The 27,353-nt window shown below is 46.1% G+C and overlaps 1 protein-coding gene across 1 annotated transcript; it reads right to left on the bottom strand.

Annotated features, from left to right (window-relative positions):
• Positions 1 to 12,908: 12,908 nt before the first annotated feature.
• On the bottom strand, positions 12,909 to 17,823 carry ndfip2 (Nedd4 family interacting protein 2). Its single transcript, XM_056431512.1, has 8 exons — positions 17,627 to 17,823; positions 16,045 to 16,240; positions 15,804 to 15,934; positions 15,574 to 15,661; positions 15,360 to 15,484; positions 15,207 to 15,273; positions 15,017 to 15,123; positions 12,909 to 14,933 (listed from the first exon to the last, which is right to left on the bottom strand). The coding sequence occupies exons 1-7, from the start codon at positions 17,651 to 17,653 to the stop codon at positions 15,020 to 15,022; spliced, it is 738 nt and encodes a 245-aa protein (XP_056287487.1). The 5' UTR covers positions 17,654 to 17,823; the 3' UTR covers positions 12,909 to 14,933; positions 15,017 to 15,019.
• Between the last annotated feature and the right edge of the window lie 9,530 nt (positions 17,824 to 27,353).

Genomic DNA, 27,353 nt, shown 5'->3' with positions numbered 1-27,353 from the left:
TATGAGGACATCGGGAGACCTCTAACATGAAAGACTCTCAAAAACTACCGTTGTGACTAAACAATACTCAATGACTCCATACTGTGACTCTTTATGTTCCTCAGTGACTCTTTATGTTCCTCAGTGACTCTTTAGATTCCTCAGTGACTCCTTATGTTCCTCAGTGACTCTTTAGATTCCTCAGTGACTCCTTACATTCCTCAGTGACTCCTTACATTCCTCAGTGACTCCTTATGCTCCTCAGTGACTCTTTAGATTCCTCAGTGACTCCTTATGTTCCTCAGTGACTCTTTAGATTCCTCAGTGACTCCTTACATTCCTCAGTGACTCCTTATGCTCCTCAGTGACTCTTTAGATTCCTCAGTGACTCCTTATGCTCCTCAGTGACTCTTTAGATTCCTCAGTGACTCCTTATGTTCCTCAGTGACTCCTTACGTTCCTCAGTGACTCTTTAGATTCCTCAGTGACTCCTTATGTTCCTCAGTGACCTCAGTTCCTCAGTGACTCCTTATGTTCCTCAGTGACTCCTTATGTTCCTCAGTGACTCCTTACGTTCCTCAGTGACTCCTTACGTTCCTCAGTGACTCTTTAGATTCCTCAGTGACTCCTTATGTTCCTCAGTGACTCCTTACGTTCCTCAGTGACTCTTTAGATTCCTCAGTGACTCCTTATGTTCCTCAGTGACTCCTTATGTTCCTCAGTGACTCCTTTATTCCTCAGTGACTCCTTATGTTCCTCAGTGACTCCTTATGTTCCTCAGTGACTCCTTTATTCCTCAGTGACTCCTTATGTTCCTCAGTGACTCCTTTATTCCTCAGTGACTCCTTTATTCCTCAGTGACTCTTTACGTTCCTCAGTGACTCCTTATGTTCCTCAGTGACTCTTTATGTTCCTCAGTGACTCCTTTATTCCTCAGTGACTCTTTATGTTCCTCAGTGACTCCTTTATTCCTCAGTGACTCTTTATGTTCCTCAGTAACTCCTTTAGCTCCTCAGTGACTCTTTATGTTCCTCAGTGACTCTTTATGTTCCTCAGTGACTCTTTTATCTCCTTAGTGACTCTTTATGTTCCTCAGTGACTCTTTATGTTCCTCAGTGACTCATTTAGCTCCTCAGTGACTATGTTCCTCAGTGACTCTTTATGTTCCTCAGTGACTCATTTAGCTCCTCAGTGACTCTTTATGTTCCTCGGTGACTCTTTATGTTCCTCAGTGACTCTTTATGTTCCTCAGTGACTCATTTAGCTCCTCAGTGACTCTTTATGTTCCTCGGTGACTCTTTATGTTCCTCAGTGACTCTTTATGTTCCTCAGTGACTCATTTAGCTCCTCAGTGACTCTTTATGTTCCTCGGTGACTCTTTATGTTCCTCAGTGACTCTTTATGTTCCTCGGTGACTCTTTATGTTCCTCAGTGACTCTTTATGTTCCTCAGTGACTCTTTATGTTCCTCAGTGACTCTTTATGTTCCTCAGTGACTCTTTATGTTCCTCAGTGACTCATTTAGCTCCTCTGTGACTCTTTATGTTCCTCGGTGACTCTTTATGTTCCTCGGTGACTCTTTATGTTCCTCAGTGACTCTTTATGTTCCTCAGTGACTCATTTAGCTCCTCAGTGACTCTTTATGTTCCTCAGTGACTGACATTATGATCAATCAAGTGACAATCATAAAATCATTTTCTCAATCCCAATAATCCCATCGGCCTCACTGTTCTGAGCCATCATCAGGGCGTCTCCTAGCAACGCCGGTCCTCAGATGTCCCTCAACAGAAGCCATGGAAAACATCCACCCGGACCCTTTAAGCGTCGACGTTATTGACACGAATACGTCGGCACAAAGAGTTTTAACCTCTTCTGTGAATCGGAATAATATCTGCCGTGTAGTTTTAACTGTAATTTACACTTCAGTCTGACTTGAACGCGGAGCATCCGTCTGAAAGAGGCTCCATAATGACTCTCTTGTGATGCTCAAGAGCGCGTTGTCCCGATGCAGCCGTTGTGTTTGCAGAGCTCGCCGTGTGTGTGCGCTCCACCTCCAGACAGAGATTGCCTCATTGCAGGCCCCCCCGCCGCCGGGGAAAACATGGCGCACACTTAACATGTCACTTCTCCGGGAGGCGTCTTCAGAAGCTGCGGCTGGCGCCCGGCCAGGAACAACAGAATTCCTTCAGCCTGGAATGCCGGCTTGATTAATATAGAAAACAGGGTCTCGCTTGAGCGGCTTCGGTGGAGAAGTGTGGCCCTTTCCTGCTCGTTAAGTCGCCTATCAAAATAAGGAGGCGCCTCAGCCGGGAGGAGGGCCATTAGGGGCCCCGACGCGGCGTCATCGGGCTTTTAGATATTTGCCGATATCGGAGCGCTTTGAGGCCAAAGAGAGACGCGCCGGATGAATCGCTGCATCGACGTTGTGTCAAAGCCAAACGCCGTCGTCTCCGAGGTCTCATGAACACACCGCCATTAACATTGATTTTTTTTTTTTGCCTCCGTGCACTCTGGATGAATAACACACATGGGAGGGCTTGCCCCTCGAGGAATGTTGTGTGCGCAGGTGACTGTGTATGCATGCATGTGTTGTGTTTGTGTGTGTGTGTGTGTGTGTGTGTGTGTGTTTGCCCAAAGAGGAAGTTCCTGTGGTGGGACGGCCCTAAGCTGAACACACACACACGCTACTGGAAAAGCTGTGGAAAGCAACTTCCTGTGGTCACCTGCGCTCAATGACCCTGAAGAAAGAGACCCTTACAAACCCAAACTCACTGTCTCTCTCTCTCTCTCTCTCTCTCACACACACACTGTACCACTCAGCCGTGGCTGTGACACACAGGGCAGGGAGAGGATGAATGGGGCCCTCAGAGAGGCCTCCGGTGTGTCGGGGCGAGAGGAGGGAGGCAACGCTGCGAAGAAATTATTCCCCCCGTGCAGCAATCCTTTAAATCTCACTGACATCTTCAAACAAGCATTTATTTTTCACTTTAGAATATAAAGAAAATATATATATGTCGGTTGATAGGTCGATAATGAATGAGAAGCCCCAGTAACTGGATTCCATTGACTGAAATCTGCTTGAGTCAGATTGCATAAGTCTCCGGTTTTGGGCGCAGCCAATGAAATCATCACGCCTACTTGACTTTTGCTTATTTAGCACCCCGGGGTGGACGATTAGGTGTCCCCGCCTGAGGGCAGGTTCAGGGGCCGAAGCGGGTCGTGTGATGAATTCTGCATTCAACAGGAGGAGCAGGAGTCTAAATAACACGACCCTGTGAGCTTAAAGCGACTCAAACTGGAGCTGAACTTGCACATTTATAACATTTGACATCACTTGTCTTCGACTTTAATTTAAAACCGCTCACATTCAGGTGGATATTGTCTTTTTGTTTCCATTCATTCTGCTCGGCTATGTTTTTAACCTCTTGTTATATGATGTGTCTACTTTTCACGAACTATTTCAACTATTTGCGCGCTAACTGCGTCCAGGCGTGCCGAACAGTGCGCCGCCTTATCGAGGCCGTTTATTAATCGTCAGCCTTTTAAATGTTCCTCCTTCCAACCGAGATGTGAAAATATAGATACTTAAAAATCTGTTAGCCACTTTACTCGTTTACTTGCGGCGAGTCGGAGCGCGGTGTCGTGTTCGAAATGGACACGTGTAGAGAACCACTGTGTGTAGCCTTGGTTTCAGCTTCCTCCCCCCCCCCCCCCTCCCCCGCCGCCTCGCTCGCCCGCCACACAATCGACCGCTATTCATTCGGCGTCCATGTGCCGGTAAGAGAGAACAAGATGCCCGAAAAACGTCTCCGACAGATTCACGAGTGCAGATCGCCGGCTGTCGACAACGGCGAGGATTGTTGACGTGCCGATGGGCCAAAGAGGGACAGAGCACCGGGGTGTGTGTGTGTGTGTGTGGGTGGGTGGGGGGGAGTTGCAATGTAAAGAGTGAGACCATGACCCGGTCTCTTATCTCCCCCCCCCCTCCTCCTTTTTTTCCCTCTCAAACTAAAGAGACATAAAAGTGGTTGATTTTGACCACGCGGTGAAAACAGCGGACCAATCAGATCGCAGCTGTGACACCCGTCCCGTCTCTCTCCTTCAATGCTCCAGAAGAAACAGCGAGCAGATATTTGAGTGACATTTTGGATCTGCAATGTTTTTAATATTATTGGCGTGACCCGCGACAAACATTTGTTGGCATGATCCTCTGAATATTCTTTTTTTTATAACGAGCCCAAATAATAATGTCACGGCCGATTCTTTACAGCCGGAGACATTGTGTCTGTAATATTTGGGTTGGCCTCCCCAGAATCCCCAAAAGAGGAAGTTACTTATCAAGAATCTGGTCTACCTGCCAAGCTCAGCTTTGTATTCCTGTGTGTGTGTGTGTGTGTGTGTGTGTGTGTGTGTGTGTGTGTTTCTTGGAAAGAGGTGGACAGCAGCTCCTTCGTGTTTAGCCTCAAACAGACACACACACGCCGTAGCAGACACACTCTGGCACATATTCACACAACCGCACACTCTCACTCTCACACACACACACACACACACACACTCCCATCACAAACAGACTGCAACTCTCTGAGGCCGCGTAGCGAAAGCAGCAAATGATCGTCGTAAAGTTCGCTGTTCCTATCGACAAAGCAGCCTGTGTTCTTCATTTTGTGCCTCACCACCACCACAGACGCCTTCCCCCTCCTCCTCCTCTTCCTCCCCTCTTCCTCCCACACATTTCATGCCTTCTCACTCCTGCATCCCCTCTCTCGCCTCTCTTTTTCTGTCTCTCTGTTCACCGCTCCCCCCTCCTTTCACCATGCTCCATCCTCTCTCTCTCTCTCTTTCTCTTTCTCCCTTCGCTCTCTTCATTCAGCTCGCTCCTCCTCCTCCTCCTCTCCTCCTCCTCCTCCTCCTCTCATTTCGGATGTAGGGCAGGAAAAAGGAAACAGCGCCAATCTCTGTCTGTCAGCGGGAGAGCAGGGGGCCGAGACTGCGGCAAAGGGACCATTTTGATATGCATGTGTGTGTGTACATGTATATATATATGTATATATATATACATATATATATATATACATATATACACTAGCGTTCAAAAGTTTGGGGTCACTTAGAAATGTCTTTATTTTTCAAAGAAAAGCACTGTTTTTTCAATAAAGATAACATTAATCATAAATACACTCTATACATTGTTAATGTGGTAAATGACTATTCTAGGTGGAAATGTCTGGTTTCTAATGAAATATCTCCATAGGTGTATAGAGGCCCATTTCCATCAACTATCACTCCAGTGTTCTAATGGTACATTGTGTTTGCTAATCGCCTTAGAAGACTAATGTCTGATTAGAAAACCCTTGTGCAATTATGTTAGCACAGCTGAAAACAGTTATGCTGGTGATATAAGCTATACAACTGGCCTTCCTTTGAGCTTGAAGTTTGAAGAGCAAAATTAATACTTCAAATATTAATCATTATTTCTAACCTTGTCAATGTCTTGACTATATTTTCTATTCAATAATCAATTCATTTGATAAATAAAAGTGAGTTTTCATGGAAGACACGAAATTGTCTGGATGACCCCAAACTTTTGAACGGTAGTGTATATATATATGTATATATATATATATACACGTGTCTATAGCTGCGTGGTGACTCGAGTGGCGTGTGGGCGTAGATGAAGGGGAGGGATTCGACGTTGCCTCACACAGGCGGAGCTACAGGGAGGATCTACTTTACGAGGCCTTCCAGATACCTGCAGGGCCTGAAGACAGTGAGGTGTGTGAGGGCGCCTCCATCTCCAAACAGGAGGCAAAGAAATATACTGTGAAAAAAGATCTCACTGATTGACGTGGACCGTAACTCTGAAGCCCAACGGAGCGCTACAGATTCCTTCTCCACGGGAGGGTGTAGGAGGGGCTTCCCCTGTTGAGGTAGAACATCAGGAAAGGTTGGTGTAAGCTGAAATATACCACATTACAATAAAAAATGATTTAAACAGACACAACAAACAGCTCCAGGATGGATAGGAGGGCCGAGGGGATGCTGACCTCTGAGAAACGGGTCAAAGCTCCAGGGAAAGTGTTGTTTCTCAAACTTAAAGCTGCACTCATGCAATATTTTTGTATTCACAATTCCTCCGAGGGCTGAAACGAACCTACAGGAAATGATTTCCCACCTCAGCTCTACAACGGACGCGATTTGTCTTTTTTTTTTGGTTGGCAAAGAGAAAGAAAAACAGCGTAGAAGTGAAGGAGAGTAGACGGAGGGGTGAAGTCATCGAGGGGGGGTGGGGTACAGGGGACGAGCCGGGGGGAGATGGTAGGTCAGAATGTAAAGTTGGAATTAGGGCCCATCGCGGAGCACATGAATGCCTCATTGTTACCACGGACAGACAGCGAGGAGGAACAATCCGGGCTTTGTGCTCCGCGGCCACCTCTCCCCCCCCCCCCTCTTCCTCCTCCTCCTCCTCCTCGAGTGCATGCAGAGATGAAAACGCTTGAGCATGCGACACACACAGGAAACGATGCCCATCTCAGAGAGTAGCGGGGAATAGTTTGTTTATTCTAACCCTGCACGATAAAAAAAAAGATTATATATATATATTTTAAACTCTTTTTTTGTGTGCATTATCGACAAAAACGACTCGTACTTGAACGTGAGCGTCGATGGCTGACTGTGTGCACGCGTTTCTTTGAGACTGAGGGCTCTGTTTGAACTCGGCCGAGGGGAGAAGGGGACAGGCAGGTGGCTCTTATCTCTGGCAGGCCGCAGCAGGGGACACTCGCTGCATTGTATTCTCCCTCTCTCACACACACACACACACACACACACTCGAGCGCAGGCCGGCTGGCTCGGTACCAACCATCTGCTTCAGGGGGGGGGGGGACAGGAGCCTTCCACTCTTCAGCGGTGATGTATGGTGTCTGGCTGCTGCTCGCCACCTCGCCCGGCAGTCACAAGTTCAACACTTCATCATATCGGGGCAGAAGTGGGTCAAACTCCTGCAGATTGCTTTGAGTGTCCCAGGGCAACGAGACTCTGCCCTTCACGGGGGAAACGACCTTGAACATGTGTGCTCCCCCTGCGTCTTGAGGCGCTTTTCTTCCCCTGGTTGCTGGTTTTCGGGGCACATCTTTGGATGAATAGATATATATATTTAGGGGATTTATTAGCATGAAAACTAAAGACGTTGGTGATGCCCTGGCGTTGGGGTTTTGATGGATTTGTATTTATTATCCCCAGAGGGTGAATCATGATGAATTAGATGATCCCTTGATGTCATCGTCGGGTCAAACTAACGATGCTCCCATCAGCAGCAGCTGTGCTCTGGCTTTCAGCGGCTCGATGAGAAACAGGGTGAACATCACACCTGCCACACACAGACACGTGTTACACTTCCTGCTCAGCCGGCAACACTAATCACGGCGTTATTATTCCCTAACTCTCGTGCAACCGGGTCCTATTGACGCGTCCTGACGTATTAAAAGTGCGGTTTTGCTAAATAAAAACATTTGATCGCAAAAAAAAAAAAGGGCGGTTTATATCGGGGAGCCGTCAGGCCGCCTCCCCCTTCCCCATCGACGTCCCGATAAGTGGAGAATTGGGCCTGGAAATGGAGCCGGAGAAGGTCTACGCGGTCTCTCTTCACCCCGCATAATTGCAGCCTCAAAATAAAAAACTGGCCCGTAATTAATCTCTGGGAAAACTTGTCAAATTATTAATAGGGCCCTTAAGTGACGGCCCTGAAAGGAGGCCACTGTTCAGGGGGGGGAAGAGGGGAGCCTTTTTTATTTTTTCTTCGGAGGGGCTGTTTACTGTGAAAATACGAGGAGGTCGCTCTGCAGGAGTCCCGCGCCGCCACGTGTCAAGGCTCTCCGCACATGACGGAGTTAAAGGGAATGCGGGTCTCTCCGGAAACCAGAGGGCTCGGACTGGAGGCTCCGAAATGTCGTCGGCTCCGAAGCGAGCCGCTCCGGGCGGAGAGCGAACGGACGGTTCTCCGATCGGCGTATCGGAGGGCGATCATGTTCGGACGTGCGAGGAGGTTTCTTAACATCTCTGTTTGCCAAGCACATAGGCCGCACTCTTTACCCTCAGTGCACCCCCACACACACACACACACACACACACTCCCATCCAACCCCTCTCCATCCCCGTCCAGCCCTTGCTGGCGAACACAACAAACCATTGTTGTCACCAACTGGCCACCTCACGCCATTCACGCCGAGAGGCTTCAACTCTTATTCACGTCAATCGTGTAAATTATATCGGAGCATTTTTTTTGTTGCCCCGTCTTCCGACATTTCATTTTTTTTACGATGTATCGGAGGGAAAAAAAGGAAGTCGATTACGCCGGTGTACATGTAAACTGAAACGACTCACTGTAGTTTGGCTCCGAATACGCTCTATCGTCAGTTTCATATTGCTCTCTATTGTCAGAGTAGAAACTAATGACATGCTTGAGCACGGAGGAACAAAATGAGAGCCGAGCACTCGATGAGGGAAATGACTGCACACTGAAAATAAGCAGCGAGATTAAGTTCCGTGATGGCGAACTTCATGATCCTGATTGTCAACTCCTCGGGCGCACGACTCCAGAAGGTTCACAGAGGGCAGAGCGTTGCATTAGTATCGTGATAATGTTATTCCTCAACTGACACGGACCAGCTGGCATCCGCAGGAGGATGTCAATATTTGCTAACGTTGAGCTTGTGATACTCAGTGGCAACAAGAGATAAATGATGCAGCGGTCCAACAACCGGTTTGAGATTCGCCCCTCGGCGTAAGGTGGCAGCTGAGCCGGTGGCTCGCTGCTAACGGGGCTTTCTGTGCTAACGTGCTCTCTGAGCTAACGTGTTTTTGTGCTTACGGGGCTTTCTGTGCTAATGGTGCTTTCTGAGCTGACGTGTTTTTTGTGCTAACGGTGCTTTCTGTGCTAACGGTGCTCTCTGAGCTAACGTGTTTTTTGTGCTTACGGTGCTTTCTGTGCTAATGGTGCGTTCTGTGCTAACGGTGCTTTCTGTGCTTACGGTAGTTTCTGAGTTAACGGGGTTTTTGTGCTCATGTGCTTTCTTTGCTAACGGTGCTTTCTATGCTAACAGTGCTTTCTGAGCTAACAGTGCTTTCTTAGCTAACGGGGCTTTCTGTGCTTTGTGTGCTAACGGTGCTTACGGTGGGTTCTGAGCTAACGTGTTTTTTGTGCTAACGGTGCTTTCTTTGCTAACGGTGCACATTTCATTCTCCGCTCAGGTAGACATGACTCAACCATGCCTTGACAGAACACATCTTTTTTAGCTGGTGTATTTATTAGCACCGTAAGATCTTTTAAGACCACTTCTTCATGTAACGTCACTCTGGTAGCTAACGGAGGTCAAATATGGACTTGATCGGATAAATTCAGGTCAATGAGAAAGAGAGGGATGATATAAAAAGTACTTTATGGACGTATTAACAAGAGCAAAATAAACAATTAACTTGAACTTGAAACCTGTTTAACTGTCTTTAGATACATCGTTTTTTTAGTCATTTGTTTAGTTTATTTTAGTTCAGGTGGGTGGAGTTTTCCTCATCGGGTTATACAAATTAAGTTTAGACAATTCTCGGAAACCATCCCATTGATAAATTCCTTTCTTCAAAAAAAAATAACCTTCAGGCCCCATTGGAGGTTTCACATGTGTGGGAAATGTTCATCACAATTATGTGTCTTTGAGAAATCAAAGAAACAAAGCAGCAGAAACGTTAAAAGCAACAGTTCAACATTTTGGGGCTTTGTGATCTGAACTGCGTATGAAATACCAAGCCGGAGCTTCGAGAACATAATCACATTTATTGCATCGTCGAAACTCAAACACACGAGCATCTGTACATGGAGCGAGTCATCACATCTGAACGCTGACCGGCTGTATTTAAATGTGGTTCATTTCCGTGTGATGGGGTGGCTATCGGACCAAAAACATATTCTTCTCCAGGAAGTCGTTGAACCTGGCCGCCGGTCGTCAAGCAATGAATATAAAAAACATGTCCTTTTGTGCGTTGTGATATGTGTACGGATTAAACATACAAGATATTATGTGTTAACTAGTCAAATTTAGAGCCGCTAGTGAGTCTTCCTCCAATCAATCCTAAACTAAGCTACTTAAAGCACATCAATCTTCTCCTCTGATTCTTCAGCATAGAAAGCCAACGCGCATATTTTCCTAAATGTTTACGTATATTTGTTTGACGGTCTTGACCTCGCGGTCCGACACATCGTCAGGCCTAACGTGTTACTTTAAAGTCATTTGATCACTGTTTCGTCTTTTTTGTTCTGAACCTATTCAACTTGGCACGCATGCTTTTTTCTTTCCGTCTTTCTGTGGCCAAGGCGAGCCGTCGGCTATCAATAGAAAAACCCACTCGCACACACACACTTGAAGGCTGCTGGATGGGCACGGTAACGCAGACACACACACACACACACACACACACACTGGGCAGTAGCTAGGCAGCCGAGGCCCTCAGACATGCTGTTGACAGAGATTATCAGCACAGTTCCCCCCGGCTGCCTTTCTCTCCCTCCCCGCGTGTGACAGAGTTTGCTCTGGGCTCGGACTCGACCCCGACCGGGCTCCACCTGGTCCGACACGGAGGATGAGGAGAATGAGTTCGGAGACGGGAGAGGGCCTCATAAAAACGGGGGGGGGGGACCTTTTTTTTTTGCCGACCGGAAGGGAGTTATGTAAATGGGTCAGTCATTAAAGCCTTCTAAAAGAGAGAGGAGGCCAGATTGGGGCCAGGGGCAGGCGGGTATAGGCGAGCAGGGAACATAACCCCATTATGTGAATGGGCCCCTCTGTTCGGCCAAGGCTCCTCGTTCTTTTTTCCTCTATCCTTTTTTTCTCTTTTCTCTTTTCCTTATCAATTAATGGCTAAAAGCAGCGATTGGTGTCCACTTCCCAACGTTTTCTTAACGCTCGTCATTACAGTCGTCGACAGCCACGATGCCAAGACATAGAATGCAGCACATGTTTGGCCTTGGGGCTGCCGTGAAGAAGAGAGAGAGAGGGGGGGGGGGGGGGGGTCAGTCAACATCCTGTTGTATAATTCAGGTAAGGGAAGGTGAAGGTCGCTTTCAAAAGGGAGATGTCGAAGTCGTCCGTCGCGCCGAGGCGCAGAGGCCGAGGAGGGGACTTGGATCTTGAAAGCCTGGATTAATATATATATATATATATACAGGACTGTCTCAGAAAATTAGAATATTGTGATAAAGTTCTTTATTTTCTGTAATGCAATTTAAAAAACAAAAATGTCATGCATTCTGGATTCATTACAAATCAACTGAAATATTGCAAGCCTTTTATTCTTTTAATATTTAATAATTTTTTAATTGCATTACAGAAAATAAAGAACTTTATCACAATATTCTAATTTTCTGAGACAGTCCTGTATATATATATATATATATATATTTTCGATAATAAAGACGGGTGCCCGCAGGAGCACGAGGACCACAGGAGTCTGGAGCCAAACCTCAACCTGAAGGTTCTCACTCAGCAGCTCCTCGAGGGGAGGGGACCGCGGGCACCTGGCGCCGCCCTGTGGGGGAAACACGCAATTGCAATATTTATTTGTGACGACGATGAGAAGGCATGTTTCAGATACATGTTTGCTGATCCTGATAAAGGATGCTATGTTTCATATCGGATCTTCTGCCACCTAAATGTTTGGCGCAGTCTCGAGGTGACGGGGAGCCTCTTGATTTCTTCCCTTCCTCACATGAAAAGCCAAAAGCTTTTGGAAGTTGCCCGTGGAAGCGGAGAGGGCCCGAGTTGATAGCCGGAGGCACCCAGGTGTGTGGACACGTTGATCTAGCAGGGAGGGAGAAGCTCTCCCCGAGCAGCGCTAAAGAGCCTCTGGCTTCTATTTGTCAAACCCTTCAGAGCGGGGCCGCTGATTTCGGATCAGTGGTTAGGCCGCGGCGCCATTTAAACTTCAACGGAGCTCGACAATTTAAAAGGGGTCACAAATCACAGCTGGCTTCTGGAGAGACTGGATCATAAAAATACTGATAAAAGTCCAATCCTCAATGGAACATGAGCTATATCTCATGCAATGAGAGAAGAGGCGTTAAATCAATGTTTTATACATTTTACACACGTAATAATAATAATGAAGATGTCATCAAAGACGTACGAGTCGTTCAACTTGAATGATCTCACACTGGCCCTGCACAAAACCCATAAAAACTTAAATTGGAAAGACTTTGTTCAGATGACAAACGCCAAGTCATTAAAAAAGCAAATAATACAACATAAAGGATCTTTTTGGTGGAAGGTGGACTGAGGTTTTCCCCCCAAGGGCCTTGACCCAAATGAAGAAAGTGTGCTGCTGAGCTGTAGAACCCTTATATAACCCACTGGGACGCAACCAGCAGCGTTTGGCTCCACCTGGTGGACGGAATGGGTCACTGCAGCCAAACCTCACTCGCACTGACTCTGCCCACGGTGCTGCTGTTTAGCAGCTAGTGTTGCCATGGTCACCATCTTCAGTTTAGCATGTTAGCATGATGCCATTTGCTGGCATTTATTTTCTAGTTTATTTTCTACAATTTATTTTTCTAGAGTTTTCGTCATCTGAACATTATATATATTATTATTATTATATTGTATGTTCTATCTACTAGAGCAGTCCTCAAATGGGGGTCACGAAGGCCCTCGAGGGGGTACGTGAAATTTGTTTTAAATATATTTCAAATAAGCATTCATTAAAAAAAGCCATTGTTATTTAATAAATATTCAATAAAATATAAGTGTAAATTCCTAAACTGGATTGTATATACTATATGCAAAATGGTGCGTATTACATCTTACAACTCTAAAAAGGTTGAGAACCACTGTACTCGAGCATGTTTTCTAGAGTTTATAATCACCTGAAAGAAAGAAGAATCCAACCTAAAACTTTATTTACCTTTATTGGCATTTTTGCAAGAAATCATTTAATTCCAGTCATAACCGCTGTTTTTTTTTTTCAAAAGACGTTACAAGGATCATGTTGGACCAAAAACAACAAAAACAGTTTAGATGCCGTCTCGTTTTTTCTTCTTCATTTATTTACAAACAAAGAAATGTCATCGTACTAGATTAATCCTAATATTAGCCCACGCGGTCGTGTGGATAAATCATGCAGCTGAGCTCTAATTCATTGACACGCCGTGATATTGCCGACAGAGGCTTTAGTTGGATATGAGCAGAGGCAAAAGAAAGAAGAGCAAAAGCTGAGCAACAAGCCGTCACAGTTTATGCTGGTTTCAGCAATAACACAAGACACACGCAGTAAGAACATTACCATTGTTGAAAAATTGAAATAAATAGGCAAATTGTCCATTTGGGATGATTAGGAATTCCAGTTGTAGATTTGATAAATTTTTTCTTTATCTTCTTCTCTGCCCAACACATCGAGTTGAGCAGATTCACAAATCGTACTGTACAGAAATTCTTCAAAGTGCAAATATTATGAATTGGCATAAACTGGTATGTACATTTCATGGATGACAACAAAAAAGAGAAAGAAAGAAGAATTAATCCAAGCCTGTTTTAAATTGACCAGTCGGACCAGCTCATTGGCTGCTGCTGCCCCCCCCCCCCCCCCAAGGATAAGGATCACCGCGTTCTCTAAATCATGCCCGACTTGCAGACCCCGTCACATTTCAGGAGCTATTTTATTGCATTTTCATCCGATTTAAAATAATTTTGTTGGCACGTGTGACGTTACACACACACACACACACGCAGTGCAGTTTGTCCAATGAGCACCTCTAGGATGAACCTGATCCATGATGGCAGGACTGCATGACTGTTGTAGGTTTATCACAAAGAACGACACTTCAGACAACTCTTTTCCTCCAAAGAGTTTCACTCGCCTCGCACGTCGGTCCGAGTCCCGGGGCCGGTTTCTATCGATGTGACCGGTTTCTACCGATGTGGCCGGTTTCTACCGATGTGGCCGGTTTCTACCGATGTGGCCGGTGGAGGCGCCCAGACGTAATTTGGCAAACAGAGTGGAGTTTGTGTAGCGAAAAAGAAAGAAAAAAAGAGCAGGTGTATATCATGTTTCACAGATCTGTTGTGATGAAGGTGACACGTGTGTTTCACCGGAGCGTGTGGCGAGTTACGTTTTGATTTTGGTATTCTAACGCTTTTTATTTTTGGCCTTTTACCGAGTCTCAGATAGAAAAAGGTGTTGTTTCGGCAAGTTTTTTAAAAAGTCCCCAAGGGTCAAAAGGTCACCGTTCCTTTTTAAAGTATCGGTTGACTTTAAAAAAACAAAGAATTGGACATGAAGAAAAGAGTTTCCAATAACGGCTTTTTTTTGGTCCGTCATCATATTTTGTCTGGATGCGAGTCCCGGGAGGCGTGTTTGGTGGAGAAACACTAAAAGCATCGGGGCCCGTGATATATAAACACGTCGGCCATCTTTCCCCCTCGGCCTCCGGACTAAAAGGGGCGGTGGGAGAGAGGCTGTGGATGCAAAAAAAATAAAAAATGCTATATCGTGGTTAAAGTTAAGACTTGTTGTTCAAAACACCCGGTGACTTGGAGAAAAGGGGGCGGAGTTAGCTAACTCATTCAGAGACGTGACGTGTACCACGGGACCGGAAAATGCAAAACAGGTCAATTTCCTTTTTTTACAAAAACCAAAAGACAGGAAGGACGGATCTGATCGTCAAAGACTCATTTTCTTTCTTTTTCTTTTTTTCACGCCGCCGTTTAGAAGTCGAGAGGGAGCCGCGTTTTGCTTTTGAATGAGACTGTTAACACGTTCTCCCGGACGCCTTTCCTTCATTCTTCCCCCCCCCCCCCCCCCGTCTCCTCTTCGCTGCCAGGCTGGTCACTCAGGTCATTAGAGAGGTGGGGGGTGAGGGCGGAAGGGGAGAGGAGGGCGGCGGACGTCGGTAAGAAATGGCGATTGCTCGGAAACCTGCGGGAAAAACCATCGTCAGAGCGAGCGGCGCCACGGCGGTTCATTCGTAGTTCCTTCAAAAAAGGGAGAGTCCGCCGTACCGTTCAGAAGAAGAAGAAGAGGCGTGTCCGGTGGGCCGTGGCCAGGTTCTCGGACATGTTGCGGACCTTGAGATAGTTCACTAAGCCCCGGAAGAACAGCAGGATGCCTGCGGAGGGAAAAGCGAAGCTCAACAACCGACCTCCGCCCGAGCGGCGCTCCGGAGGGAGGAGGCGCTCAACGCCGACTCACCGAGCAACAGGAAGATCCACCAGAGCCAGTACTGCCCGTTGAAGTATCCCGTGAAGTAGTCGGAGAACTGGGGACGGAGGGCGAGCTCTTTTAGCATTTCATTTTCCAACCAGATATTAAAAGATATATTTTTCTAAAGTGCTGCGGACGTACCCTGACGATCAGAATCCACTTGACGAGGGAGAGGCCGAAGCCGCAGATGGCGCCGTAGCGACCCGCGATGGTATTGGTCAGACAGAAGGAGAGGCAGAACCCGATCCAGTTGAAGAGGAAGGCCACTAGGGGGGGGGGGGGGCACACACACTTTGTCAGTCTGATGCATTCAGGAACACGTGTTCAACAACCCTCTCGTTTCATCAGGACTCACTGAAGAAGGCCAGCATGAAGATGCCGTCGTTGCCGACTCGGAGCTGATCGGCGTCGCTGCAATCCTCTCTGGGGGGGAACTCGTCATCCTGGACACAAACGAACCGCGCGAGTCAAACGTCATCGACTGATGCGACTCGGGTCTGAACCTAGGATCCTTCAAGGGAGTGACAGAAAACAAGAAGAGAGAGAAAGCAGCCGATGAGGCGCGCGAGCGCTTTGTCTGCTCACCCGCGGCGTCACCTCCACGGCGGAGGTCGCCAGGGAGGCCGCCTTGGCCTTCTCCGCCTCGTCGTACGTGGGCAGCGAGGTGGCGACGCTGTAGGGCGGAGGGACCGGGAAGTCGCATCGGTAGCTCGTCTCTGTGGGGGGGGGAGGGGAGGTTACAAGGCCGCAACACTACAGCCGCGGCTACGTCGGCGAAGCTCGCAAACCCCACACTTTGGAAAAGTCGAGCGCAAAGAGCACACACCTGGCGCGGCGGTCGCTCCCAGGTCGATGGAGGCGTAAGGAGGCGGGGGGGCGTCCGACCCCGACGCTTCGCCCGCGGACGCCTGGCCGCGCTCGGCCCGGCTCCGGTCCTGGCCGGACGCGCCGGCCGCCTGGCCGGAGGTGCACGGCTGCTGCCCGCTGGCGGAGGCCTCCGAGGAGTCTTCCTCATTGTGCAGCTGGAGGAGAGGAAGAGCAGAGCAGCTGCGTGTTCATCGCCGTGTCAACGATGTCAAGAAGAGCGTAAAACACGGCCGTCGCGGGACGTTATCGGTTTTCTGACCGCAGCAGTTGTTGCGTAACGAGAGGAGATTGCACAATTTTTGTTCGTCAGCATTAAATGTGGGTCAGGGTTGTTTTTTTTTCTTCCCTTTTCATTTCCGAGCTGGAACTGACACACGCGTAATCAGTTTGTGAGCGTCCCGGGCGACAGCAGCAGTCCTGGGTGCGTTTATTTCTTCAACAGTCTGAAATTACAGAGGGGCGATGGGACCAGGAGGGTGGTGGGCGGAGATCCGGGGGGGGGGGGGAACTAATTTTCCAACCACAAACAGATAAGTGTCGGTTGTTACGGGTCAATTCCTAGAACACAATGTCTGAGTCGGGATGAAAAAGGATCATGATATACCGAACGTCATCACCCGAAGCCTTTTGGTATTCATTTCAGATCAGCAAACAACATTTTTTCCACGAAACACCACCACGCCCTTTGTAACAACAGCTTAAATTGTACCGATAACTTAAGAAAAGACACGTGTCACTTCACTAATACCAGCAGAGCTCAAGTGACAAAAACCTTGAGTTAAAGTGGATTGTGGTTGAGATCTGCACTTTGTTTGCGATTGAGAGGTTTGCTTTGGACTCTACTAAACTCAGGCTGAGGGGGGTGTGGGGGGTACCACTACCACGAGCATCAGGGGGCACGAAGCAAACGTTTACCCCCCCAAAAAAAGTGCTTCCTAAATGTCCCAGCAACTGCAGCTGAAGTACGTCTCGTCATGAATAACTTCCTGGAATGATTCATAGGCAGTGTGAGATGCGCAACGCAGTCACACCCCTGTTATCGGTGACTTAGTTAGTTGGTATCGTCCAATACGTGTCACAATACTCGCACTTTGGACGAGTGGCTCTTGAAGTCCCTTTAAGTCAACACGTCCCCTGTTAACTCGCGTTAGCTCGTTAACGGTCACGTAAAAGCAGATCAATGCGCCCGCGAGGCGGTCTCCGCTGGGGGGGGGGGGGGTGACGTGTCCCAAAAGGAGGTCAACTTCCACGGCCTCCGCGATAAACTCTCCGGCCGTCTTTCTAGCTTGACGGGTAGCCGATGCGGAAGCGCGCGAGAGGCCAGCCGTCACAACAACAACAACAACAACAACACAAATTCAAAGGGATTAAACCCAAACACAACGGGCCAGGGGCGTGAATATTAGCAGCGTCCGCGGTCGTGTCGACTTATTATAGCGCGTTGTTGTTTTAATTGTAATGAAACATAACGGCGGACTAGTTCTCGCTAGGCCCCGTTTCCCGGGTCAGGCTGTGAAGCGGTGTTTTGGCCGCGCACTCACCGCCAGGTAGCGGCTTGCTGGGTCCATCCCGGAGAGATTCAGCTGGCGAGCCAGCCGAGCGAACGAGAGGAAGATCCGACCTGTTGTTGTTGTTGTTGACACTTCAACAACGTCGACTAACGCGGTGCGATGACAGAAATGGCTGCAATCTACAGCGCACTCGCTTCCGGAAAAACACCGCTGTGCATCACCAGAGTCGAGCTGCTCGGGTTATATAACTTCCTTTCGGATATTTCAAAATAAAAGACGTTAAAAAAACAGTAATAATCAATTCGTAATAACATCAGGAGCTGTGCCTTCAAACCTTGAGTCAAGCAGTATTGAAAATGTATTTTCATATCACATAAAAATACTTATTTGGCAGAATGGCTGCTTTAACAGTGTTGTGTTATTATGATATTTGCTATATATAATTACTGTGTCCTTTTAACGCCTCACTTAGTCAGTGTAGTGCCATTTTTAACTAATTAATATGCATTACTCTCTGTAAATGTATTGCATAATATTGCATCATAATCTGTCCTGAATAAAAGAACTTTAATTTGCAAAATGAGTAGGTAATTATATATCTTAAATGACACTTTACTATACATACCATTATATGTATCTCTAAAATGTGGTAAAGTAAAAAATGGAAACACTTAAGTGAGGTACATGTACCACTTACAGTAATTGAGTAAATGTACTTTAGTACTTTCTACCACTGCTTATTGTGTAGCTCTTACTTAGCGTGTTGGATGTTCTCTGCATAATTCTTAGGTTTAATAGTTTGGTGTTCCCATATATGTGGGAAAAAATTACAGTTTTATTTTAAAGGGCGAATTATTCGGTATTTTAGTGTGATTCCACTAATTGAGAGCGTGATGACGCAAATGCCTTTGAGAATTGTAAATACAGAGCCCCTGTGTGTAGCGTAACATATACGTTATATATATATATATATATATAACCTATATTCAAAGACACATTAGATTAAATTTTACAGCAGGTAGGTCTCCCTTTAAAAAAAAAAAAAGTCCATATTAAAGGTGTCATGTAGAAATAGGCCAAGGAGACTTCCCAGCTATAACTCATGCTGTAACACAGATGAATATAAATCTGGCCTCGGATGAAAGACAAGTGATAATTCAAAAATAACAATTATTTAAACGAGACAAAAAAGCATCACACGGTCTTTATCAAGTTTGACTTTTGCATTATTTTTACCAACACAGACCAGCAGTCATAGGGACAAACAGCTCCTGTTTGCTTTTGGGAGATGCACGCGCTTCTCATGCAACAACAATTCTGCACATTATTGCACACACATTTCTTCAAAGGTGAATTTGAAGCAGGTCGGTGTCTTTATCTCTTGTGAAAGTTCACTCCGTCATGTGTTCTAGCCTCTGGGCTAATCCTGCATCAGCAGGGCAGTGGATCAGAGAACAATGGGCTCTTGGTACGTGGATGAATGCGAGCGCTGGGAGTTTCGAGAGCGGAACACAAAGAGGTCCAGACGCGGACCGACTTTAAAGGGACAGTCGGGGTTAGAGGGACCTGACCTGGAGCAGGTCTGTAGGCCGACGTTGCCTCAGGTGTATTTCACACATATGACTTACAACCAAGAGGCATTAAGATGCCAATGATTACTCTGGAACCAAAGGAACGCGGGTACCTCATTCGAAGCGACCGGGCGATGCTGCTCCACTCCTATCAGGCCCGATCCATCGCATTAACTCACTTAAACATCCCTTCGATTGGGCCAAAGCCGAGTAAAGCCACCTCCCAGAAACAGGAGGGGGAACACATCGAGGCATTGATAAAAGGCTCTTCTTGAATTAAATATTAATCCCGCTGGCTAAGAAGGGGATTACTGTCGTACACGTATCAGTTAGGCAGCTCACGCCGAGACGCAGAGGGAGGGAGGTTATAGAACCAAACAAAAAGAAAAAGGTGTGAGGTGTGATGCAACATGAAGCAGATGCAGGAAGACTCTACCACACAAAGAGTCACTATTTGTCCTCTTTTTTTATTATTTTTAAAGCGTCAGATGTGCTCGGGAGGAAAGAGGACTTGAAGTAATTTTCCCAGTTGCGATTAGAGCCTCACTTTGAGAGCCCTGAAACACATCCATCGCTGACACACACTCACACACACACAGCCAGGATGTTGTTACTTGGCAACATCATTTCAAGGTGAAATAGGTGCTGCAAAAAACAAAAAAAAGGTGTTATATAAAGAAACAGTGGGTGTCAGATGCTGCAGCTCTACGGGCGAAGGCGTGACTCCTTTCCTTGTGGCCTTTGCTACATCTGACTGGAGGCGAGGGTTTCGTTAGGGGCCGACGGGATCGTGCATTTACAGGATGAGGCATCTGTTTTGTTTTCGCCATTTAATTGCCTCGCCGAGGCGTATTTTTAAGTCGATTTACATTTTGTTTCGTGGGACTTGAGTGCATTTACAAAATGCTGCGTGTATTAAAAAAGGATCATAAATCAGGCCCCACAGCGTACACACTAGTGTGCCGTTTGTCAGGGACTGTATGGTAGTTCGTCAGGGTGGAGAGAGGGTGGATTTAAAAAAGGGGGTCCATTAAAAAAAAAGGTCCATTGAGCAGATTTTCTTTCTTTTTCCTGTACATGACTCACTTTGACTCCCGGTCAGAGAAAGGTGACGCTGGGCCGAGCGGGAGCTAAAGGAAAGCATTTTCATATAAGTGCAGATGCGTACATTTGATAAGTGGTGCGACTAAGAACCCCATAATAGTTTTCTGACTTTAAAATGTGTTAAATTAAATCATTTTAAACGCCTCGGACAAGACTTTATGACTTTGGATGCATTATTTAATAAACGCATGCACTTTTTTCATCATAAAATCATTAAATATGCACAGGCAAGCAGCCGTTAGACGAGATACATCGACATTGTTTCAAAGAATACTGCATAAACCGCAAAAAGCATGCTATATATATATATATATAGGGCAGTAATTGAAAAGTGTAAATAAGCAGGAACTCTGTCTCTGAAATTGGCCCCTGCACAGTGCAAACTACAAAAGTAATTCAACGTGTAATTACTTAATAAAATGTCTGTAGAGGTACCGAGATGCAAGCAGCTGCTAATTAGCAAGAGATGCGAAAAGGGAGAACATTAATCACACGTACACGCCTCTCCGTGTCTGCAGACGAGTGAGTGGGCGTGTGAATCTGGGATGGGGGGAGGAGGGGAGGGGGGGGGGTGCAGCATTCAGTGCATGCATGCTGTAGAGTGTAGACACTTAAAGTGGCCAGCAGAGGGCAGAAAATACACGGTTATTCTTTAATGGTGATGTATTTTTTATTCTTTTTTATTTATCACCAAGCTTTGAAAACACACATCTAACATTATGTAATATACATATATATATATATATATATATGTGTATATATATTTACCGTATATACCATATATATATATATATATATACATTTACACGAGTGAGTGAAATATAAATATATATATATATATATATATCACTCACGCTTATGTAAAAACAAGTATTCTCATGTATTTCATGTTCTCATGTTAAATTATTCCACCACATCTGGCATCTTCTTTTTAAAGACGGTCATTTTCGTAGAAGTTCAAAGTTAGTATCGTCCTAATGATGGAGTGGAAGAAACTGTGGTGAAGTGCACTGATTACATTTAATGTTGAGGAACTTCAGTTTGACTTTGGAATAAATGAGGCTGACTGTAGCACCGCCACCCCAAACAACCCTACAGCTAAACCTCTAGGCCAGGAGCTAAACGCATTCATAGACAAAATATGGTTTAATAATCGTAATAATTTTAAAAGCCTTCAGTGGAGCCCGCAATGCCATACCTGCCCACTAGGTGTCCTCGGTGTGTTTTCCGGCTAAAGCATCGCCTGATCTATAAACAATGAATCACTCATTTACCAGATCATATGAGATGTCAAAATAAAAGCTCATATGGCTGACATGTTAGCCAACAGCACTTTAACTCGCACTATATTACCAGCTGGCTTTGTAAATACAATAGAGAGCTATATTTGTAGCCAGGAATTCAAACTTGATCATGGAAACCAAAACACAAATGCAGTGTGATCTGACTGGCCCCCACTGACATTCGAAAATAGTTTTTCCCGATGGCTCCTGTGGGATAATCAGCGTCTGGCCTCCTGTCAATACAACAGCCAATTAACACATTTCCCTTCCATCGGACGACGTCGTCGAGTAAATGAAATAGCCCGAGACTCCTGTATTCCCCACCGAGCGGGAGACAGCTGAGCAACTGTTAAACATCAACTTTTAAGTTGTTCCGCTACTGCAGCAAACATGAAGCACCACTCTACAAGAGCCTTCCTCTCAGTGGTCAGTATTCTCTTTTATCCATCTCCAACGAGCCTGTTTATTTGTGTGTGGGTGGAGGGTTTCTTAATGATTATTGTAGAGAGCAGATGTGACTCCAGATATGAGTGAGTTGTTTCTGGGTCATACATAATAGGACATGCTATTCTCTGTGGTATCCAACACTTGGGGAATAGCCCTTTTAAATGTTTAATGATTCAGGGATATGCAGTTCCCTCTTCAAAACTTTATTGCCGAGGGACTCGAAGGTTTCTCTGCAGGAGGGATGAAGCATCAAAATATCGTCTTGTACAGTACGCCCCTTGCTCACCAGCTGATGTGAGGAAGTGTGTCTTACCAAATAAAAGACACATTGCTATGAGAGAATGAGGGATGACGACGGAGAGGGAGCAAGAGGGAGACGGTAAAGGCAGAAGTAGGCTAACACTGCCGGGGCTGTTGTGCATCATCAGTTCATAAAGCAGAGGCATCATCAAAGATCACGTGGAGGAGTCGATGTATTCCCCCCAGTCTCCGACACAGTCTTTTGATGCCAAACACACTCTCTCTCTCTCTCTCTCTCTCTCTCTCTCCATCCTCCCTTCTTACTCTCCCACCGTTGCTCGCCATGCTGCTGCTGATGAATTAAACGAAAGTATGTCAGTTGGCAGGCGGGGAGCGAAGAAGAGAAAGAAAGGAGACATCAGAAAGAATTCACTCAGTGAGTTTCAGAACAAGAGGACACGGGCTAGGACCCTGAACGCCTCGTGAGACCGGGTCGATGTGGGTCATCCGTCAGGGTTGGGGATCTACCTGGATCCGTCCACACTGCGCCAACACATTGATTCCCATCTGAACAACTTGGCCTCGCTTTTAACGAGCACACTAAACTCGCGAGGATCCCCGGCCGCTTGGATGCTGCTGTTGCTAGGCGACGGCTGAGGGCTTGTCTGGAGTGCCGCGTAGCACCGCTAAGTTGCTAAGTTGAAATGTTTCGAATTTGTTTTCCTCTCGCGGCGGTTGATGTTCTTCGCGCAGCACGCCGTTGAGCAAGTGGTGGTTGTGAAGGAGGTTAAACGCAGCCTGTCTCTGGATTTATGAAAAGCGATTCTGGTTCCAAAAGTTTCCGAGTTTCTCTAAAAACACTCGCTAAACTCGCTACAGCGATAAAGGCAGGACAATGAGGAATGAGAAAACATCGACGGTAGCGTGAGAGAGGATATAGAAGCGTTAGCCACAGCGGCATCCGTCGAAAGAAAGCTGCCGTTAGCTAAAGTTAACCGCCATAAGCTAACGAGCATGAAAAGCTTCTTTCGTGTCCCTTAAATACCACTTGTGCGTTAGCCCGCTGTGGTCCAGTGTAACCACGCTTTCTATTGCTTGTTATGAGAATATTTCATCATGTAAATCGACTCTTTATGTCCTGCGTTTGTCTTTGTTGTGTTTGATTACTTGCCGCCGCGACCCCGTTTCCCCTCCGGAGCGATATAAGTTGTATCGACTCTCGAATCTCTGGACAAGAAACTAAAATAATAACCCTAATTAAATATTCCCGTTCTTTCCGCTGCTCTTTTATGAAAGCGATCAGTCGTTTACCACAGAGCTCCAAGTCATGCCTCCTCACGATGCATCTTCCCACCAACAACCCCATGAAGCCTTATGAGGCTCATTGCCCGCAAGTGAAGAACCGTGATTTGTGTTCAGTTTTGACAATATCCATCACTCTTAATATGTGCGCTTCATCGTAACTCTTTGAGCAGTTAAACAGCTCCAGATCCTTTGCACTGATGTCAAGCCCCGAGGTGAGGCACTTTATCCATCTAGTTATCACTTGCCGTGAATTCACTTTTAACGGATGCAGACCGAGTCGATGAGATGAAACACGAGTGACGGCGAAGGCAGAGAGAGAGGATGCTGCTTGTAAAAAATACTGTTGTCTCATTGTTCCGATAACCTTTGGTTGACTTTTGCTTTACGGCCCTCTCGAGTGCTTTTTACTGGCGACTTGGCATCTTGTTTGCACGAGGTCATCTGTCAATATCTCTGTCAGCCTCTCGACGAGCAGAGAAACAGGCAGGCGGGACCATCTTGTTTTGATCATAACTGTAAACCTTTGTTATTATTTACCATTATTTACCGGTTCTAAAATAAGGTCTGGTAAAGGTTGTTTCCAACACAGCAAAATAACCTGTATAAGTTTGTATTTTATGTTTTTTCCCCTCTCTAAACTGAGTGCAGAGATGATCTGGGGATCCGATGTGCTAGAAACAGTTTGACAGCAAATCTGTATTTTGATGTCTTTGAATTTGGAACAGAGTAAAAAACTATGCTGTGAGTATGAAGTCATGCAGGTATAGTTACAGCTGGATAAACACATATATTGACTATACTATTTCAAACCCTACTGGCACGCCATCGTCATCTAACCCTTCCACTAGCAAGTGATTATACAATAATTGGCCACGTGTTCCATGAGTTGCTCCTCCATGTGGGCTTGAGTTATCAACAACAGCTCCAATCACATGCCCACCTTTTAAACTGCTGAACTATGATATTCTTTAATGATTAGCTTAATGATAAACTGTGCAATATATCTTGGGGTTAGAACCCCCATATACATTAAAGAAGGGAAGAGATTAAAAATCTATCACGGCTACCCCGAGGGGCTCATATAGCCGACTGTGGAGAAGCAGGGCGGGGACGGAAAAGCCGAGCTCAGCGTTTTATTGAGGCATAATGCATGAATAGGCCAATTTATAATGTTTCTCTACCTGCGATGGAGAGGAGGAGTTTCCAGTTTTGCTTCTTCCAGAAACGGACTAACTCTTAGAACGCCAAACTGAAGTCGAATCGGGGTTGAAAGGCGATGCATCTATTATGGGATGGGGCTTTTTGGCTTCCCATCGTTGTAAAACAAACACCAGCCTGCATTTGCAAATACTTCTCTTTGATTCATTGGTTTTCTCCTCAAAAGGACATCCATCCAACCAGAACAACGACAGACCCGAGTCGGGGTCTGCTTCTCGTCAGGGGGACTTCGCCGACAGCAGCTTCGTCGCAATTCACCGATTGATTCATCGGCCGTGCTTTGAACTCTCCGCTTGAGTTTGTTGAGACATCTCAAACATGTTTTACTGCTGCCACAGCCTCGAGTCCACCCCACCGCGGTCACTCCCAGATGTCTGTCGGACGCATCCCGGTAGACCCATGCTGGTCCTTTCAGTTAATGAAGTGCAATGCATCATTTACAGTGACTTGTCAACACAGGGTTGGTACACTGTCGCGGGCAGGGTTGAGAAACTACATCAGAGCACCTTATTATGTTATTTAAATCTGCTGTTGTGTGTTGATGGAATCAGAAATGGTTCCGCGTGGGTCCCCTTTGGGGCGCTCTGGCCTCTTTCTATTGGCCTGATTATCATCATTAGCTTCAAAGGCAGGAATCCCTCGTTGTAAATGTTCATTACGCTGCATAGTGGTGGGGATCTGGTGTAGCCTTCCTGTCATTGGTCCACAGATCTGATACGTGGGATCGGGACTATACGTTTGAGATTGTGTCCATACCTTCTTCCAGTATGGTCATAATTCATAATAATTCATGAAGAGTTTTTCGAATGAATTCACACCAAAATGAACACTTGCACACACAGTTCTCACAAAGACACTCTCAGATTGATCGACAGTTTAAAAGCCGAAGTCTTAAAGTTAACCGAAACAAGTCACTGATTTATTCACGAACTTTGTAGCGCTCGAGGAGGGCTGATAAAGTGGACAACAATTTCCGAATAATAACCTCCGACCCTACACAGTTGGTTTTTTTCCATCTTTATTTATGCACTGTACTCTTACTCTCCAACACTCTGGCGCACATTCATAAAGTTCCCTTCATACACAGAAAGATGTCCAACTGGGAGTTGCAATGAAAAGTCTTCAACCGTCACCGTGTAGTTGCACTGGAACAGGTAGGGATGGAGGGCCTTGCTCAAGGGCACCTTGGATAGTTGTAGAGGAGGTACCCCCAACAAGAATATGCACAGGCGACATTTTATTTAAAATTCTATTGTGTGTGCGAAGTGGCGTTGCGTTGCATTACCTCGCTCTACATGTACGTCGTATGCAGATTCCTCACGGAGTGTCATGCATGCTCGCAATACCAAATACACCGGTACAATGTATATCATTTATTTGATGGTTTCACATGATAATCTAATGAAAAAGGAAGAGAAACATACAGAGATATACAGTATAAATCTAAGCCTAAATACATTGTGTGGCAGCACAGAACATTTCACATTCCATTATGGGACCAAGGCCATACAACACCCGAAGTCTTTGATGACTCTTTTTTTAATGTATATATATATATATATATTTTTGAAACTTTTTTGTTGCTTTTATTTTAGGCTCACGTGGCATATTGTCATCTTTAAAACCAGCGGTCGGCAGCTCCCGTGAGTGAGGTTTTGCAAAATATGTTTTTTTCCTTCCCTTTTTAAAAAGATCTACCCCAAGTTACGAATTGTAGTCGCATGCACGATGAACAAGTATCAACTTTCATTCCCTTTCCAACCGCACGACCTCGTATTTAAAATACGGTCTCGTAGAATGACCGACTAAGAAGAAACGTGTACCCCGGGAAGGAATCGTTTGAATCAAAGTCTTTTCTTCTCGCTTCAGTTTCCCCCGAAATCGGCCTCGCGATATCTTATTTACACGCCACTGAAGCCTCACAAACTGCTTTTGAGGTTTATTTCATACGGGTTTCCCTCCTTCGAGCTCCACGAAGCGGCTGTAAACGTCTTTGGACAAACCTCGAATGCGTGAGACCACGAAAACAACGCTTTGTGCTGAACCCCGAGCATCCTCTTGTACCGCGTGCTCGGGCCGGACGCCAAACCACTCTGATTGGTCGCTTCATAAAGGTACAAAGAGGGAAGTAACATAAATAACCAGCGTGTCCGTTGGTGCTGTTTGTGGCCGAGGGAGAAAAGAAGAAAAAAACACACACACAAATGAACACGTTTTGTTAAGATGAAAAGGAGTTTCCTCTGGCTTATGTCAAAGAGGATCATATTCCATCTGGAGCGTTGGACCCGGGTCATAATGTGCACTGCGCCCCGTCTACACAGTAGAAAACAGGACACCGCCGAGAAACGGGGGGTCCCTTGAATGTGGAATCGACTAGAGCCCTAATTAAACGGGGGTCGATAATTGCATTGGTCAACAATCCGAGGAGAATACATTCAGGCCTTAGTCACATGTCAATCAGTCTGTACACATAAAACGTTGCTATTTTTTCTTGAAACTGATCCCAACTTTGAACCCCCTCCCACCCCCACCCCCACATGCACAGCGTATATATATATATGTCACGTATACATCCATGACAACATCATC

This window comes from Pseudoliparis swirei, chromosome 14, assembly GCF_029220125.1.
Source record: "Pseudoliparis swirei isolate HS2019 ecotype Mariana Trench chromosome 14, NWPU_hadal_v1, whole genome shotgun sequence".
Taxonomy (NCBI): domain Eukaryota; kingdom Metazoa; phylum Chordata; class Actinopteri; order Perciformes; family Liparidae; genus Pseudoliparis; species Pseudoliparis swirei.
This window is presented reverse-complemented; position numbering and strand designations above follow the sequence as displayed.